Consider the following 11329-nt stretch of genomic DNA (forward strand, 5'->3'; position numbering starts at 1 on the left):
CCGGCGTTCATTCTGGTCACAGCTCTTGCCATCTACACCACACGAACTGAGGTGTCTCTTATCCTGCTCCTATGGTCCAGGTTGCCAGCATTTCTCAATATCTCAAGTCATCAGTAGGTGTGAATGTTCCCTATGTCCATTCGGACATTAATGGATGTGAGTAGACATTCAGGGCACATATGTCCATGAAATCCAAATTAAATGGCACCTTTAGAAACACACCATGTTGAAATAGAATCCACATAAAATAACATTCACGCATGTCATTTGTACATTTCTTTCGGGTTTGGTGACGTACTCCCAGAGATATGCCACCATCACCAAGATTTCACTGTGGAATGTTAAACTCCTCAAAAGAGAGCCCATACCCTCGAGCATCTATCTTCTGTTTACACTCCTTGCCCAGGCAAACTCAAATTATTCCTTCTGAGTGAAAGAAGCCAGGCTCAGCAAATCGAATTTTAAACCTTTTCTCTCAAATGTGCAACCTAGAGAGAGATTGAGGCAAAAGGAATAATAGTTAAAAAAAAAAAACCAGAAATCATGAAATAGAAGGGAGAAGAAGAGAGTAGAGGAAGGGGATTGGGAGGGAAGGAGGGGAGGGCACGGGGCATGTACTGGGATAGCAAACTCATGAATCCATGCTATGTCCAGGGCTGTCGTGTAGCTCAGTAGCAGAGTGCTTTCGTAACATGGTCAGGCCCTGATTCTCATGCCCAGCCCCGCTAAAATCCATAACCAACTAAATAATGCTCTGACCTGCTATCATTGTACTATAATGAATCCCACGTAATGTAACAATTAAAATGATAACAAGAGAAGGGAGAACTAGAGTAGAACAAGCAGAATAGAGAGAGAGAGGAGTGGAGAGAAAGGGAAAGTCCTCGGGAATGAGATTTATCAGATTATGTCATGTGCATGTTTGAATGCAGCATAATGAATCCCACTACCATGTATAATTATAATGCTGCAGTAAACGTATTTTTAAAATTTCTGACTCTACAAGTTTACCTGTTCTGTACATCACATTAAAGTGGAATCTTATCATGTGGTCTTTTGGTGTTGGCTTCTACTTGCATTAAAAATTTGTTTTGGCACCTTTGGTGCTTCATTCCTCTTGATTAGAAGGCAATCTTCAATTAAATGGTCATACCCCATTATGTCTACCCAGTCATCATCTCACAGGCACATGGGCCACTTCGAAACTTTGGCCTTTGTGAATATCGATGCTCTCAACATTTGTGGACATAGTTTTGTTTGGACATATATTTTCATTTCCTTTTGGTGGATACTTAAGATTTGACTTTGGGCCAGTTTCCCACTGAGTCACACGGAAACTCTCAGGTACTGAGGAAAAGCCAAACTACCCAAAGGGGCTGCACTATTTCAAAAATCTCCCAAAGCAATCTCTCTGGAGTCCCCTTTCTCCAATACTTGCTGTCAATTTTTCTTGTCTGATTTTTTCCCATGTTGTCATCCAGGTTGTGCGAAGGAGCAGCACACTGTGGTTTAAATGTGGATTTCCATAATACATAGGTCTGTGAGTGTCTCCTAAGGTGTTTACAGGCCATTTGTACAAGTCTTTTGGCCGAAAGTCCCATCATGTGTTTTGCCCACTTTCAAATCAGAGATTTTAGTTTTCCTCGTGCTATTGTGTTACAGACGTTCTTTGTATGATCAGGATGTAACACTCACTGAATACCTGACTTTGCAATAGTTCCATGAGTTCTTATTTACTTTCTTTCATGTGGCCTTTGAAGGGCAAAGCCTTGCAATTTTGGTAAGAGCCTGTGCATCTATTATTCTCCTTCTGTTGTTCATGCCCTGGTATCGGATATAAAATGCCTTGGCCTAAAATAACATCAGGATTTAGTTTACATTGAGCATTGGCTCTGACAGCCTATTTTACTCTTCATGCTCTCCCAAATGTACAGAGCATGAGAGGACCAAGAGCCATGTGTCAGGTGGGTGGGTTTGACGTCATCCCTGTCTCTCACGATAACAGACATTAGGTGAGTCACCTCACTACTTTCTTTTGTTGCTTTGCTTGGAAGAGTAAATCTATTACTCTTTCCTTCCACTGAAGCCAGAAATAGAATCTCCTAGACATGGAATTCTATCTTTCTAGGATATGGATCTTCCATAGTTAGCAAGATATTCCTCAGATTCAGAGAGAGGAACTCGGAAGTAGAATTGGGATCAGAGTGTTTCTAGACAAATCTCTCCTAATACCCAAGGTGATAGATAGGGTGAGGAAAGGCAGTCAGTGCTTTTCTGTGGGACACTGATGTGCCTGGATCAGAGACCTGAAACACTCTCCACAGAGATGAGAATTCTAACTGACAATTACTCTATGCTGTTTTCATGAAGAAGTGACGAGTTTTGCTCTTCCGTGGAGGTCATTGATCCACTTGGAGTTAATTTTTTGATGGAGTGAGAAAAAGGGATCCAGTTCATCTTGTGGACGTGTGTATCCATTTGATTCTTATTGTGGTTTCTAATGTATTTATTTATTCAAATTGCCATTAAAATGTATATATATGTATATATTCAAATATATCTAGGAGTGTGCACCCATTTCATGTATATGTAAATGGTGGAAAGCCTAAATCTAGGTAATGAGCATAAAAAACACCTCACATGTAATTATTAGTGGTTTCACATACTTAAAATGTACTATCTCAAGATTTTTTTAAATCAATATATGGTTATTCATTTTAGTCACCGTGAGATACAACTGTTCTCCTGGGCTTATTCCTACATTCAACCTGAAGCTTTGCGTCACACGCCTCATAACACTCTCACCTTTATTCTATGAAGTCCACTTTTTTAAGATGCCAAACGTGAGTGAGGTGGCGTGGTATTTGCCTTTCTCTGCTGGCTCCCTTCACTTCATATCAGATCCTCCAACTTCTCTTTAAATCCAACTAGTACCATCCCCTTCCCTTCACAAGCTGAGGAGACCACCAGGCTCTGCCTGGGTTCCCCCTGCTCCAGGTGAGCTGAGGCAGTCATGTTGCTCAATTGGTTTACTTCTCCTCTCAGACAGGTCACCCCATCCACTGCTTTATGTCCATCAACTTGGAAATCATTCTTTCATGTGTGTTGTACACTTACTTTTGTTGATGAACATAAAAAGGTAACTCTCACTTTTCCTTCCATTATAGCTCCAAAGACGAGGGCCTGGAAGAGGACTAGGATCTTCATAAAATACAGATCTTCCACTTGTAGCAAGGTCTTAGAGTGAGTCAGGAATAGAAAATTGGAAGTAGACTCTGGATCAGAGGGTTTTCAGAGAAAGTTTTCATAACCCCAGGAGGATAGGCTGAGGATCGAAGCCTGTTTTTTCCCATGGGACACTGTGGTGCCTGGCGGTGAGACCCAAAACACTTACCACAAAGGTGAGGATCCATCAGACGTTGGATACTTGCTCCCTGGGGCGGTTGGTGACAGGAAAGTGCCACGTTCTGTTGATGAGGGATTCTCCCAGAGGCCACAAGTCTTCGCTTTGGGTTTCTCCAGCTGGGAAATTCTGCCCATTCCAGCCGTGTCCAGATCCTCTCACGTCCACCTGTGAGCATGGTGCCACAGTCAGTTCCAACTTCTACAGCCTGAGCCACAGAAACCAATGTCACTCACTAAAGTCCATTATTATAAGTGAGAGACACTGATGACATCAGCTCACCCAACTTTACCTTGTCCTGGTCAGCATGCATTATACATTAGGGAGAGCACTAAGACTGTAATAGGATTTCAGAGCCACATCCTAGGTTTTGCCTGTGGAATCTCTAAATCTGTGTCCTACAGAGAAAAATCCCAATTTCTTTCCAGGTGTCGTAGGTCACATGTAGGGGGCAATGCCTTGACTTACTTTCTTCTCGATCCAGCAGAAATGACAGGGTCTACTTACATTGGGTGCAAAGATCTTGCAATACTAATATAAGTTATCTTAATGGTGACAAATGGTTCATGCTGACCACTTGAAGCACCACAGAATGGAGTTCTTTGACCTGTATCACTTCACTTAAAATTCTGCCCTAGTTAGGAGCTATATCATTCTCTGATTCCTTTACAAAAGGGGAAAACATGGCCCAGAGTGGTTTATTGATGTGTTTCATACTATGTGCTCATTCCATGTGATCCCCGAGGACCTGTGTTCATTTACCAATGCCCCCTGCAACTTATGTGGAATGCAAGGTTCTGTCTAAGCCTCCCTCGTGCAAGAGATTGAGACATGAGAGGATATTGGAAAAGTGGGAACATAAGAGACAACCTAAAGGCCTGCGTTTTCCCCTTTGTATGATTTTATGCCTGCGTGCCAGTCCTTATCCTCTGAGCTACTACATGCTCAAGGTTTGGTTGTTGTTTTTCTTGGTCCCAGGAATTGAACCCAGAAGCAGTTAAGCACTGAGCAACAGGCCCACAGGATGCTGGGCCCTATTACTTCTTTACATGCATTGGGTCACTCAACTCTCACAGGGAAGATGAGCACAGGTGTGGGAAAATGGTCAACATTCAAGGAGCCAAAACCGGCAGACTTGGACATGAGCCCCTGGGGATGTGAGTTCAAAGTTTGGGAAAGCAGTACTTGAGAACTAACAGTCCTTAATCAATGTGATATGCAGTAGCCCTGGTTTTCCTTCTCTGTGCCACATACAAGCTTTGGATCCATGGACTTGGTACTTCTAATGTCGGGTTGGTCACAGTTCCAAAGTCGATAAAGCCTGCTTTAAAATATGTGCTCTGATGCCACTGTGGTAGCACACACCTGTAATCCCAGCAGCTCTGGAGGCTGAGGCAGGAGGATCAAGAATGCAAAGCCAGCCTCAGCAACAGCGAGATGCTAAGCAACACAGTGAGACAGCGAGGTGCTGTGCAACTCAGTGAGACCCTGTCTCTAAATAAAATACAAAAGAGGGCTGGGGAGGTGGCTCAGAAGTTGATTGCCACTGAATTCAGTCACTGGTACCTCCCCCCAAAATAAATGTATGCTTAGATGCCAAGGGTGTTAGCTAGCAGGTGCACGGAATCCCAGCAGCTCCAGAGATTGAAACAGCAGGTTCACACGTTCAAACTCAGCCTCAGCAAAAATGGGCTGAGGATGTGGCTTGGTGCTTTAGCACACCTGGGTTCCATTCCAGAAAAAAAAAAAAGGGTGAGCTCTGAGAGGTTCGAGTGAGAATTGGAGAATTGATTAAGGGAAGAGATTTGAGGTACTTGTTAAAGTGAGAATCCTCAGACATGTTTCACCTTTTTTGTTTTCAAATGCTTCAAAACTGGGTGTAATGATCAACCTAATTTGTCTCATTTAATGAGTTTCTGCTATGACCAGTGGTATTGATTTCCATTTGGGTTCATGATATACATTTTGTTTCCCTCAAGCACACGTCAGTAGGAAAATTGTCCAGGGAAATTGAAGAAGGAAAGCTGGATTTTTCAGTCAAAGTCTCCCCATTTGCGACGCATGGGAAGTTTCTCAACTCAGATGGTCCCAGACACTTTCCAGAAACAAATCGCTCACTTTCTTCTGAAGCTCATTCTGTAGATGCCCTTGGTACGGGCACCAAGAGTTTGTCTCTGTGTCTCGCGTGCTGTGTGTGTTCTTCTAGTCTGCTGTGGGGGCCAGTACCGTTCCCTCTTCTGTGGCATGCCAGGAGACAGTCAAGCAAAGTTCTTGGGAAAGGACCTAGGACGTCTGTTCACATGTCTTGTCATGCACTCACCACTCACAGGTCTGATGCGGTGTGTGCTTTCTGGGGCACTCAGGCTGAGGAACTCCCATGACACCTCACGTGTGCACACCTAACTCCAAGTTGAACTTCTGTCCAAAACGTTGGCACTTCAGCATCTTTGCCTGACTGACTGCATAGCCCCGAGAACGTCTCCCATTGTACTTGACCCAAGGCAAATCATCAGTGAAGGTTTGTGGTATGAAAGAAGGAATGTATAGAGACTTAGAAGTGAGAGCAGAAGGGTGGTCGGTGCCACTGTGCAAAAGCACTCCAACATATGCTACTCCCAACAGGTAAAACCTCCCAGAGGGAAGAGCAATGCTTCATGGTCCTGGATGCAGCTTTTGGCATAGGGCACACTGTCTTTGGGCATCAGTAGGGGTGGCCCGAGACTGACTGGACAGCTTTTTCCTGACTGTCTTATTCTCTGTAGCAACAGTGACACATTTGGTTTGCTCTGGCTCAGAGGAGATAGGACCGTGCCTGTTTTTCCTTAGGACTTAAGTCATCCATAAATGGTGCATAAGCTATATGTGAACTCTGAAACAAAGTTAGGGGTGTAGCCCTGCAGCCACAATACAGGGAGTCAGAATGACACGCAACCAGCTACCTAGAAGCCCACAGGTGCAAGACTGTATTTTCCAAAAATATCCACAACAACTCTCATCTTGGGTTGTTATAAATAGCGCCACCTCCCCCACAGAGAAATGTAGTTCTGATTATCCCACTTGAATCTGAAAGGGTTTGTGACTCACTTCTAATCAATAGAGTATGACAGGAGTGACTCACCATGGGTTCTGAGGCTTGGTCATAGGAGCTGATGCAACGCTCACCTTGCTTATTGAAACCACCCCCCTTACTGGCTTGGGGTCTGAGTCATCAAGTAGGAGGCCTGAACACAGAGGCCTGCCATGCTCAGAAGAAAATGAATGCCACTGAGAGGTGACAATTAAGAACTCCCCTTGCCCACTCCATCCCAGTCCCTCAGTCCTCTCCACAATGCCATCAGGGCTGTCAGCGAAGGACCCTGTAGATGAATCCAGTCATAGCGGGTCAGGCTTTCTCAAAGCGGGTCACAGACATGATGTGAAAAACAGTCATTTCCACTGTGCCCTTTCTCAGTGCCTGAGTTTGAAAGTTCATGCATATAAGAAACAGTTGGTATGTTATGGACTCCCTTGGGGGTGGTTTGTTATGCAGGCCAGAGTCACAGGGTTGTGGGGGGTGGAGGGGCATAGGCCAGGCCTCTACTCCAGGCACAAAGCCATCTGTCCCTCCTGCACAGGGACAAACCCTAATCTCATCCTTCCCTGGGTTATTTCATTGACTTTCTCTATGACTTTTCCACCACCCTAGTATCATGAGGATAAACGGGAGATTTGTTTGGCCCGGGTGACTTGACAGGCATCCCCATCAGCAGAGAAGAGAAATGGGGTATTCCTGCACAAGGCAGTCAGTGCTAGGCACCAGCTTTGCCCTGAGTATGAGGATACTGGGACGTGTTCACATCACTTAGGGAAGGTGAATTTGAGGAATAGATTTTAGCCAACTGGACACGAGTGACCTATCCAGCAGGTGTCAGAGGCTGGATTCAAACACAGTCAGTGTGTCCCCAGAGGCTAAATGTGTAAAGGCTCTGTAGATGCCCCCAACAAATGTTTCAGGGACCCTGGAGAATTGTGCCCTACTGCAAAGCAAGAGACACCACCATCCTTTGAAATTACCAGAGGCCAACTTTGTTCAACAGCCCCAGTTTCCCCATTGCCAAATCCTACTCTATGGATAGATGAACAAACACAATTTCACATTTGTAAGTATTTATTAATTTCTGAACACTTAACACATGTACAAGGTGGGTACTTGGAAAGATCCCAGGGAGTAGACATCCCTCTCAATCCTATCTCCCCATCCCCTCCCAGCAGTTAGTCACTAACACAAAACCAAGCAACACAGTAGCATCGTGGGACAACTCAGTGCCATGAGGTATGCAATATTGAATTTTAAAACATGCTATTTCGAACACACTAGGTAAGCAACGTGGCTGAAAACAACAGCTTTCCCTAAGTAGTGGAAATATGTCCACCTAAAGCACAAAAGCTCACGAAACCCGGGGAGAACTGTTCCCGTAACTGTTGACAAATCTGTTGGGATGTAGCCTCCCAGCACACCAAATGCACGTGTAGAACACAAGCCTGTTCACAATAGCACCGGAAACGTACGGTACATAGGATTCCCACCAGCGATGTGGGGACCCTTAGGGACGATGACTTGAATAAATGGAGACGCTACTGGCTGGTTGGATGTCAAGATGATCCGTGTACACAGACGAAGGCGTGTGTGCTCAAGTTCTGGATCAGGAGCAAGTCCCTTGAACAGAACTGGAGGGGAAGGGGAAAGAGGGACAGGTAGCTTGCACTGACAGCACAGGTTGACCAGTCCGGAAACAGACCTGGTTCACGGGAGAATGTCTATTTCCCCAAGTCCCGCACGGGCTGGCTGGAGGGGCCCGCACGTTTGTCTGGGCGCGCTGGCGGCCTCAGTCACTGCTCCTCTTGGCCAGGACAGGCAGGGACCGCCTCGCTGGGCGCGTTCTGCATGGCGTCGTTCTCCTCGGTGGCCTCCTGCGCCCAAACGCCACCGTCGACCTCCTCGATGACCATGCTGCGCACCGTGCCCGCGTCCAGGCAGTGCGGGGCGACGCCGTACACGCGGGGATCGGACTCCGCGGCGTGGAAGCTCTGCACCCCGCACCTGCTGCAGAAGCTGTGCAGCGCCGGGTGCGTGTTGGACGGGTAGGTGACCATGCTCTCGGCGCCCTGCAGCAGCGTGAAGCGCGCGGCCGGGACGAGGAAGTGGCGGTGCTGCTTCTTCTTGCACAGCCTGCAGCTGCACTCCACCACGCGCAGATCGGCGGGGGCCCAGGCCGCAAAGCGGATGGCACCGCAGTGGCAGCCCCCGGTGTGGTACACCATGCCCGGGTACTCGAAGGTGTCCAGCAGGAACTTGGCGGCACCCTCGCAGCTGAGGCCCCGCAGCTTGCGGAACGTCTCCCAGCGCTCTCGCTGCGCGCCCAGGTCCAGCTCACCCGGGGACGTGGCGGGTGCCGGTGGGGTGGGCGCGGACGCCCGCCGGTTCCGCGGCGGCGGCGGCGGGAGCACCAGATCCTTAGCGCCCGCCTCCCGGACCCGCCGCCACCAGCGCTTACGCCGCGCCTTTCCCCGCCGCCGCTTGGCCGCCGCCCGCTCCCTGCCTGCCGCTTTGCTCCCGACCCCGACTTGGACAGGTGGGCACCTCGCGCGGTTGGCGCCCATGACGGCGATGGCTGCGCAGGCGGCAGGAGGATCCCCGGGCCGCTCTCGCCTCCGCCGCTGAGCGCTGGCTCTGTGCCTTGCTCTGCCCATGGCGCCTGCAGACTTCTGAGTCGGTGCCCACCGCCCCTCATTTCCCAGGCAGTCTCTGAGCAGCCTCCTTGGCTGCACCTGCACGATTGGCCACTTGTTGAGTGTGATGTCAAGAGACCCTTCCCTTGACCCTATCAAAACAGCCTCCGCTCCCTTAGAAACTCAGTCAGAAGGAGGACATTCAGCAGACACGTGTCGGGTCCCCACTAGATTCTGGGCACGTGGAGGTGTATTAAGCTCTCCAAACTCTCACACTCTCTTAGAGGCAGTTACACCACGCTAATAAACAAACTACTGCCATGTTTTCTCCCACAGGGACAAGACGGGGCGCCCTAGGTAGCCACAGATGGGCCCAAGCACGCCAGTTGGGTGGGTGGGAAGGGCCAGGTGGGGAAAGACTTTTGGTGTCTTCCTGCAGGATGGGTTTTTTCTGCCTCTACTAGGTGTCCTTGCGATGGAGCCTGTTTTCATATGACTCTACCACTTCTGCTTTTGATTGTTTTTATTTTATTTTTGTTTTTATTTATTTTCGGAGGGGGGGTGTCCTGGGGATTGAACTCAGGGGCGGTGTACCACCGAGCCACATCCCCAGCCCTATTTCGCATTTTATTTAGCGACAGGGTCTCACTGAGTTGCTTAGCCCCTCCCTGTTTCTGAGGCTGGCTTTGAACTTGGCAATCCTCCTGTCTCAGCCTCCCAAGCTGCTGGGATTACAGGCATGTGCCTCCTTGCCCCAAGCATTTCTGCTTTTTAAATTCATGTTTCCAGGATGTGACTGTTTTCAATTCTCTTGCATTTCATTGACCTGTATCAGTTGGAATGCAAGTGAGCTTCATGTAATCATGACGTGAAATTAGGTCGTGTTCCACAGGCTTTGCCCACATCTGCCTTAATTTTAAGGGATGAATTTAGCTCAGTCACCTGACGGTGTTTGCTCCAATGCCAGTGTAAAATCCCTCCGTTGGTTTTCTTTGCTTTCCTCTGAATCTCATCCCTCTTCGTCCCCACCCCTCCTGTTTTTCTGTGGTTAACTTGAACACTTGATGGTATTGGTCTTAGTTTTTGAATCATGTTGAGTAACTGCTCAGCAGTTGCTGTGGCCTCCGGAGCATACATATGAGTCTTGGCAGAGTTCTCAGGCCACAGTCAGTTGAATGGTGTAAATATCAGGTCCATTGGGGACTTCTGCCTTCCTCACTGGTGAATGAAATTGTCTCAGGCATGGGATGGGTTCATCACCTGTTTTTGAGTCATTCACAATTCACAAGGAAAAGCATCACCTGAGGTGTGTCCTTTGGGGATGCTTTTCTGCTGCTCTTTCTTCCTTTCTGATACGCTTACCTGCCTCCTTTCATGCTTTCCTTTCCATTTTCAGCTCTCCACTCAGTCCCTCTTTCTGCAGATCTCTTTGTTTCCTCTACCTGTCAGGCTTGAAAGAGTATCTCTGGATGGGAAATTCTCCTTCAAGAGTACTGTATTCCAACAGGTGAAAACAGTGTTGTCACTATCTAATAGACACCAGGGATCCATGAGAAGTTTGCAGTCCTTCAGTGCAGTGTGCCCCTCCCTATTCATGCATCATTTTCTTCTTGTCCCTTTCAATGTTTGTAGGAGTCTCAAAAGATCAAGTTTGATGTATCCCAGCATGGATTCGTCTACACTTGTCCCATTTGTAGATCGTTTTGTGCGATGTGTACACACACGTATGTTCTTCATGAAATTTTGGATATTTTCAGCTGATATTTCTTTGTGTCTGTCGTGTTTGAAATCAACAGTAGAAATTTTTCTAATTGGATGTAGGCCAACGCTATCACTTTCATATGTTGCCAACATGAAATAAATGATGGAGTAAGTCTTCATATTTTGGCATGAACGCTGCCAACATCTCTCTGTGTTTTAAGGTCTCAGTTCTAACCAGCTCCGTTCCAGGTACTCAGTAGCCTCCTGTGGCAAAGGGCTGCCAAATGTGAAAGCATCTCTCAGGGCTCCACTGCCCCCGACCCCAGGGAGGTCAAGACCTGAAACCTCCTTTTCTGTCACAGGCCTACCAGCACCTCTACTTGGGCCCAGGAGGGGAAGGGATGACAGCAGGAGAGAAGACAGCAGGGTGGCAGCAGGAAGTGTCCTGAGCAGCCTGTGGTTCATACAATGCTCTTTCAGCTGCACCTCCTTCTCTGGGATTTTAATCATGGGATG

At 47.6% G+C, this 11329-nt stretch overlaps 1 protein-coding gene across 1 annotated transcript; it reads right to left on the reverse strand.

The window, feature by feature from the left end:
• Positions 1-8272: 8272 nt before the first annotated feature.
• LOC124971303 (centromere protein V-like protein 3) lies at positions 8273-9133 on the reverse strand. The gene has a single exon (XM_047535071.1). The coding sequence runs from the start codon at positions 9131-9133 to the stop codon at positions 8273-8275; it is 861 nt and encodes a 286-aa protein (XP_047391027.1).
• Positions 9134-11329: the final 2196 nt, after the last annotated feature.

The sequence above is a fragment of the Sciurus carolinensis genome, chromosome X, assembly GCF_902686445.1.
Source record: "Sciurus carolinensis chromosome X, mSciCar1.2, whole genome shotgun sequence".
NCBI lineage: Eukaryota > Metazoa > Chordata > Mammalia > Rodentia > Sciuridae > Sciurus > Sciurus carolinensis.

Excerpts from the sequence above, each read along its gene's own strand:
- LOC124971303 (XM_047535071.1), bottom strand. The coding sequence starts at position 9,133 with ATGGGCAGAGCAAGGCACAGAGCCAGCGCTCAGCGGCGGAGGCGAGAG.